This window comes from Mus caroli, unplaced genomic scaffold (genome assembly GCF_978045245.1).
Source record: "Mus caroli unplaced genomic scaffold, Mus_caroli_1 scaffold_4, whole genome shotgun sequence".
In the NCBI taxonomy this organism is placed as follows: Eukaryota; Metazoa; Chordata; class Mammalia; order Rodentia; family Muridae; genus Mus; species Mus caroli.
The window spans coordinates 27,064,628-27,072,766 of NW_028227259.1; the positions used below are offsets into that span (position 1 = coordinate 27,064,628).

The window sequence follows — 8,139 nt, forward strand, 5'->3', positions numbered from 1 at the left end:
TTCTTTTGTGTAGGTCAGACGTCAAGGAGTTTTCTTCCTGCTTTTCACTGGATATAATCTCCTCCTGTAGTTTTTTTTTTTCCTTTTGCAGGCCTTCCTCTTCTTTTGTCTGTTTTTCCAGGAACATTTGAGACATTTTTTTTTTTGCCTTTCACTTTCCCTGCTCAAGGAGAGTTCTCCATTGGACCTTCCGTGTACTAGGTCTTCTTTGTACATTTGTGTCCCATAGAAGTACCAGTACAGTGCACCTGAATTGTCTTCACCTAGAGGTTCAACTCGGAGACTGTCTGCATCCAGACCCTTGAGAAGATCAAAGACATCATCTGCAACAAGCGGGTAATCACAGAGGAGATGCAGGATCTCTACTCATGTACGCAGAGGAAGGTTTGAAAACTGGGATCTCTCAGAGGATTGGGCTTTCCTTCTTCAAGCTCACAACCTTAGTTAACAATATCTTCCAAGTAGCTCTGGAATGTCTGAGACGTGATACCTCTTCGCTAATAGCAGCCTTGAAGCAGGCAGGCAATCAGATCACTGATAAATACCAAGTCATCTCTGTGAAGAGCTGCCTCTAACTCCTCGATCTCGAAGTTGAGCAGGCATAACGCCTTGTGAAAGAACAAGCAGAATTGTGCGATGGCTGGGACTTCCCACCAGGAGCAGAGCATGCCCAGCATGGCCATGCAGCCTTCCTCTGGGCACATCTCCCTGCTGTGATTACTCACTCACTCTTGCTTGCTTCAATCTTGCTTGCTAGCTCCAACTCTGGCCATAGGGCAGCGCCTCTCACTCAGCAAATGGCAGCTCCCTCAGCTTAGCAAGAGCTCAAGCAGAGGCGGGCCAGTACAGGGGTAGTGCAATGGGGGAGTAGCTTGCAAACTCGCTCAAGCAGCCGCATGCTTGCCCCCTCCCTCAATGGCTGTCCCAACATCTGACTTAGTTATGGTTTTACTGCTGGGAACAGACACTATGACTAGGGCAAGACTTATAAAAACATTTCATTGGGGCAGGCTTACACGTTCAGAGGCTCAGTCAATTATCATCAAGCATGACGGCATTCACACAGGCATGGCAAGAGCAGAGCTGAGAGTTCCACATCTTCACCCAAAGGCTGCTAGTAAAAGACCCATTTCCAGGCACCTAGGATGAGAGTATTAAGCCCACAGACACATTGACATGCCTACTGCAAACAGGTCACACCTATTCCAACAATGCTACCCATCCTAATGGTGCCACTCTCTGGTACAAGAGTATACAAACCATCACAACTTGGAAGCATATTATGGCAAAAGCATGAAATAGACTGACGGCTGCCATGTAACAAATTTCCTACAGATATGGTAAGGGGGCAAGCCTTACCAGAGAGAACTTTGTATCATTAGGAAAGATGTCTGCATGATGTTAGCATGTTTATACAAGGTCCATGGCCTCAACAGGAGCACTTTCAAGGAGGACAGAGAATGTGTGTTTTACTTGAAATAAAGGGCTTCAGCACTGTTGCTCAGACTGGTCGGTGCCGATTTCACCTCACTCTATCCATGCAGAGGAACCCAAGTTGTCCTCCCACCTTCCTTTTGAGCAAGGTATAGGCACAAAAAGACCAGGACGCAGAGCTGGTGTCCAATTCCTCAGATATGCTCAATTATCAACAAATGTTTAAACAAATACAGTGTGGTCACTTATTATTGATAGTCTTCACATCTTACTGAGGGCACCAATTGCTTGACTACAACCAACTCTCTAAAAAGTCTGCGCCCTGGGACATATATCAAGATCAATCTGGCATGGAGGTGCATGCACACTTTCCTGTACTGAACATAGAAAGGTGGAGGTAGAAGTTTGATGTATGGTAAATTGGCCACCAAGTTCACATTGTGTTCCTGGATTTCATCTCAGGACAAGGATGTGGAGAGTCTCTGATGGCTTCTGCCTAGCCACTTGAAAGGTTCTCTGAGCTTTGGCCTCAGCACTTAATACTTCCTGCTGGGTCAGCAACACTAAAGGAAGATAAGATTGTCATCAGCACCGTATCACACTACCAACAGTGGTTATTAATCAGTTGTTCAGATGATGATACTCACTTAAATTTTTTCCTAATATGGGCTAAGGGAAACAGAGAACATAGTCCTTAGAATGGAAAGATCATTCTCACTTCTCCATCTTCCCAGAAAGAAAGACTGGAAGGGAGAGAATGGTAAGTTCTTTATAATAGAAAAGACTTGGTAACTGAGGCCTTTGATGTAGCCTGTGATTCGGTGTTGTTTTCTGAAACAGGGTCTCAAATACCCCATGTGGACCAAGTTAACCTTGAGCTCAGACAATTCTGCTTCCACTTTCCTATATTTGAGCTTCCAAGTGGGGCCTCCAAGTACTGTGGAAACATAACTAGTCATTGTGAGAGACCTGGATAATCTAATGCTAAGGCATGTACAGCACAGTATAGCAAAAGTCATTGATTTCTATGTCTGCCCCCTATTTCAGATAGTTGCTGTCATATGACAGCCAATCATCAACAGAGAAAACAACTTGACTCAGCAAAGTCATGGTGTCCACATTCTGTTGTGTTCTGTATGAGGTTTGTTAATCTTACAATGGTACATAAACCATTCCATGGGACCCCTCAAATTAAGGGTCAATATGCAGTTATATCTAAAATGGCCTGATCCGAACAGAGCACTGGATACTTCCCTAACTTTAAATGAACTAATTTTGTTTTTTCATTTGTTTTTGTTTGTTTGGTTGGTTTGGTTTTTGGTTTTTTTTTTTCTGTCTTTATAATTTAACAAAGATAGATTTTTTGAGCTATGGCTCAGGCACAAATCCTGAGCAATGGTTCTGATCAATCAACTTTAGGGTCTGCATTTAATGAATCATTCATGTTTGACGGAAATTGGGTTTTGTGTGGTTTGTGGGGCCAAACATGAACCCAAATACAAGATGCTAGGACCTTGCCCAGTCAACTAACCTATGTCTATAGTATTACCCTATACTTTCTGCCTGCACATCCGCACCTCTGTTGAATATATTATTTATTTCATACAGAAACTCATGGTCTAGCACACAGAGGGCTATAAGCAATACTGATCGGTGAGATTGGTGCAGTGAGAAAAGCCCCCACACAATCTGATGGTCACACATTGGTGGCTCCATATTTCAGTTTCCTTTGCCAAAAGATCTCTAGAATGTTGTCAGAAGCATGATGACTGCATGTCTCCCTCCTAAGGGATCTTGAGGCAAATTTCAAATGCTAAACACAAGGCTTCATGAGTGTGGTCCCTAACACACACCCACACTGCAACCAGCCCTGAAGGCTCAACATGGATGAGATTTCATGCACCTGTATATGATTAGACAGGAGTAGATTTTGGCTGCATATTCAAACTGGTATAATTTCTCACTAAGTTTTAATGGCTCCTATTGCTAATTGAGGAAAATTTAAGGTAGGATGAGATATTTCTGAGAAGGGTTTGGAAAGGAAACACAGAGTTAGATACATAGGAATTACTTAGGTGTGGCCAATCAAGCCTAGAGCAAACCCTGGCTTTGGAAGGAGGATGTGCTCAATGGCTATGCCCCAGGAAAGAGCAGCTCAGCTTCCTGTCAGTACAGGGAGAACATTAGCAGGGAACCAAAGGCTTTATGTAGTCCATGACATCAGCAGTCCCTTCTTGGACATTCTATTGTCTCCTGGAGAGTTCTAAGCAACCTCTGTGATGTCACCAGTGTTGTAGTTACAACAAGCTGACTGAGATTTCTCAGTCAGAGACTGGACATTGCAGTGATGGCCCTGCTTGCCCGACTTGGTAGACTTTTTCAGAGAACCAATGTGGATGAGAGAGAGACCAGAGAGGGGAGGAAGGATGCTGGCCTTCCATCTGAGAGTAATGAAGGACGAAGGAGGTGGACTTGGCGAATGAGGAGTAAGTCCTGGGAAGTGGATGTTGAGCTTCCTGGTAGGGGTGGCCTGAGCTGGCCTTTCTAGTAATGTGGAACTGGAGACTCTGGGTAGCAAAAAAACTTCCATGGTTATCACAATTCTTGAATCATCAAGGATTTCAGAACAGTACTTTTCCATCCCCTAAGGCAGGAGTTGGCAAGGTCAAAGCTGTTAGGCTATGAACTTCAAGTCTTGACTTGCACTGGGTATTGTGGGTGTTACTTGGGGACAGAATGAGACCATCAGGAGTGACAGCGGGTCTAAGCTATGCCAGTTTGAGGGAGGGAATACCTGCATTTCAGTCCATGTCTTCTTTAAGCTCCTGTAGTTATCTGACATTAGTCACAGGGAGAGAATGGTGCTCCAGACCATGATGTCATGTTCTCAGAACTACTCTGACCTCCTGTTTGTGACAGTTCCTACCTTACCTTTCTTTATCACCAATTGTGGGTGGCAGCCATTTCTATACTGTAAACAAAGAACAAGCAGTTGATAGACCCAGAGGGGGATTCTATTTTTATTTCTGGGATGTTTTGTGTTTCAGGGTGGAAGTTGATCAATGTGATGAACATATTCTCCCCCTGCCTGACTTATTAAGCCAATTCCTTGGCTTAGAGTAACAGGTTGGATATCTGAGCATCCACAAGATCTCAAATACTTTTAATAGTGAATTTGTAGTCTGACTTGTGAAAGCACAGGGCTCTGAAGCCAAGTTGTTCCCTGAAGAAGACATCTCTCTGGTCCTCATAAGCACGTTTAAGGGGGAATGAGGATACATCTGGCTACTTACATCACCTGATCTCTCTAGAGTGATGGTAGAACTGAGATCCACTCAGAAGAAATCTCATGCTGGGACCAATCTCTTGGTGGTGTCACTAGGTTACAGGCCTTTTTCCTTCTCTTTGGTAAGTCCACATTCTTTGCATTCTCACATCAAATATTCTCATATTCATCTACCTACAGTGGCTCACAGACAGACATCATCCCCTATACCTGTCATGAGCAAGGAGCAGTTTGAGAAGGAAGAGAACGAGCTGATCAAAGAGATCCAGCTCACTACCCAGGAGACAAATGAGCTGAGAGATCGCCTGATCTATGTGACCGAGGGATCCATGAACAAGAGGTATACGTTGCTCCATACCTGTGGTGTCATTCCGGGGTCTGCAATGCCTCCTTCATCTTATGCTTTTAAAGGGGTGGGTTCTAGGAAGCTATACCACCAGAATATAACTGGGCCTCACTTCATGCCCCTATATACTTATTAGAGGAGTGGCCACACCTGAAGTTTTGTCAGGATTAAGAAGGGAAATAGACTCTTCTGCTCCCTCCACTTGAAAAGAGGAACTTGGAATCTGAGTGAAGAACTCAGGGAAAGAGGCAGTGATGATTTCCTAGGGTTCATTTGGAAAGCCTTTGACAGGAGGTTTCTAGGTGATGTGTGTTTGTAGTTGTGTTTTTACTTGTCTCCCACGTGATTGAGTGCTGGCACCTCCAGGTAGCAGCTGGAGGGGCCTGGTCCCACATGGTTCTTCTCAGTGCTTGATTAGAATGCCTGAAGTTCATGCCTGTTCCTCTTTGTCTGTGTGCCTTATACTCTGAGGCAGTAATGTTGCATGCATTACTCTACCTCTCATTGTGTTCCCTTTGTCTCTGTCTCTCTTTCTCTTTCATTCTCTCACTCTTTGTTTCTCCATCCTGTGTATAGGTCTAAGTCTGTGAGTCTATGTGCATGCACAGGTACAGACCTGTGAATATGTTTTGTATGTTTTTATTTCTCTCCACAATTTGGAATCTAGGGGTAGGTGTTTTGGCCTGAGGATTTACTTACCTAAGAGTATCCAGGTGAGGTGGGTCCTGAGGCCTGGTAGTCCCCACTTTAAATAGCATTGCACTTTGACTATGTTGTCACATGTGTTAGTACTTTTGTATTTTGGGGGCAGATTATAAATCTGTGGTGATGTCTGGACTCATCTCCAGAATTATATATAATAACTGTCTCTACAGTATTAGGTATCCAGGATTTAGAATCCCTTTTATGGAAACAGGGGAAACACCATCACAGCTGTTTGGTGGGTAAAGACCTGTAGCCTAGACCCCTGAGAACATAACTGCTTAGTCTGCCCTTCAGACCTACTGAGTAACGCAGGGAGCCAGGGCACCCTCAATCTAGATGCCTAGCTTCTGGTGTTCAGGGGCCAGGATAGCCAGTTTCCCAAGGTTAAGAAAATCCCAGCATTTAGAATGCAGTGTGTGGTTTCCATGGCTGCAGTAGTCCAGGACCCAGCCTGAGTTCATGTGTTACTAAAAGCCTAAGTTTATGGAGTTCTGTCTTCCTGGGGCCAGGCCCTACCACAGGCCAAATGGACACTATAAAGAACTGAAATTAAAGGAGAAGGAGATCATGACATTCCTACATGAATTAGAGAACAAGAACATGGAGGCCCGAGAGAACAAGCAGGAGCTCAAGAAGGAGATAAATTTCTATCGGTAAGTACTTGTCTGGGAGGCCAACACTTGTGAAATGGTCATTTCTGCCTTCCTTTGTTTCTGGTCGGGAGACTGCAGGTCTGGTTCTATACTTTATGCTTTTTAGGCATCAGTGTCCCTTGGATTTTTGGACTCAGTTTTCCTAGGTCTCTAGGAGACTGTTACCACTGCCAGTGTTCTCCAGGGTTCTCAGGAGCCTCTAAACAGAAAAGTGATTCAGATCATCAGAAGGTTATTATGTTGTACTGGGCCTGTGGGGCTCAGGCAGGGTTTTACAGAGCTAAGTGAGGTGTAACACGAGGATAGAGCGCCCTCCCTTTGGTTCTAATGACTACCCTGATTGTAGTTGCACCCTACTAATTGGTATTGTCCCAATGCATGGGCTGTCATGAGTAGATGGAGATCCCTGTTTCTTTTGGAAAAACATGGACCCTTTTTGGTGTTTGGACTGCAGCACAAATTTCTTCTTCCATGAAATGGCTATTTGCTCTTTGTACAGCTGTCATGGATGTATCCTGGTGGATTGTATTAGGTCTTCACAGGAATCAGGGTACATGTCAGGTTAATGGGACCTGTAAGTAGAAATGGGAGGAGGAGGCTGCAGGAACTTACCATGCAGAGTGTGTTTCCAGTAACCTGCACAGCCGGCTCCTGCTGGAGAAGAATCTCATAAAAAAGAAGTTGGCAATATTGCAGCAGGAGAAGAAGGAAGTACTGGCTGATTGGGCCGTCATTCGTCAATGTTTGATGGAGTTGAACCTGAGTGGTACAGAAGAACAGGAGAAGACCAACAACCTGGAGACTAAAGAACATCAGGTAGGGACAAACAATTCGGCCAGGCTATGACTATCTGATAATTGGCACAATAGAATCTATCTTTGCTTCCTCCCACCAACTTTCTAATCCATACTTCCAAGCAGCCGCCCTCCTCATGGAATGTAGCTGTTCTTTGCTCTTTTTTCACACAAGTATTCTGGGAAGTTAGCCTCTTGTGAGACTCTGAATTAGCCTCTTTGGAGGCACTATTATCACTGGCAAGTGAACCTTTCAACTCTGCTTTAGTCTGCAGTCCACTCAGGGTGACAGGTGAATAACATGTCACATTCTTGCATGCATGTCTTCAGATAGGTGGAATGCTATGTGGAGGTTTGAGTGAATTCTGGGTCCTATCGGCAGATTTCATATCAGTAATTTCAGTTTGAATATTAATGTTGACTGTCCAGTAAAGATGAGGTAGTGGGAGATAAAGGTCTGACAGCTGCCATGCCTTTCCCCACCATTCCTGTGTCTTAGTAACTGCCTTCCTTTCCCAGGTCTCAGAAACTGCTAGAGAGCTGGGATTGGCCACAGCTAAAGAAGAGACCATCTTGCAAAATGCATTGTCATGCCAGGAGGCCCCTGCTAACCCTGATTTCCAGCATCCAGAATCTTCCTCAGATGAATCTTCCTCAGATGAATCTCTTTATATCACATGTCCTGAGTGGGAATAGGCCCTAACTAGGAAGCCATGGCTGATTCAGGGTGTTATTGCCTTTTCTCTTCAGATAATTCCTCTTGGCAGAGAACGGAGGTGAGACTGCACTGCTAACAAATGTCCAAGAGGAGTAACAGGCTATAGGTCTGTGCTGCTAAAAGTGAAGAAAAAAGATGAACAATAATTTTTTTATAGTTTTGTTTGAAGTTTTCATTTTTTGTTCTTAGAGTTGTTGATATTT

General features: G+C 44.2%; 1 protein-coding gene across 1 annotated transcript; it reads left to right on the plus strand.

Moving 5' to 3' along the window:
- The first annotated feature begins 3,781 nt into the window (after nt 1-3,781).
- On the plus strand, nt 3,782-7,939 carry LOC147005072 (disks large homolog 5-like). The gene is made up of 5 exons (XM_085836158.1): nt 3,782-3,920; nt 4,901-5,060; nt 6,281-6,424; nt 7,057-7,240; nt 7,738-7,939. Exons 1-5 carry the CDS (start codon nt 3,782-3,784, stop codon nt 7,912-7,914), a joined length of 804 nt encoding a protein of 267 aa, XP_085692284.1. The 3' UTR covers nt 7,915-7,939.
- The last annotated feature ends 200 nt before the right edge of the window (nt 7,940-8,139 follow it).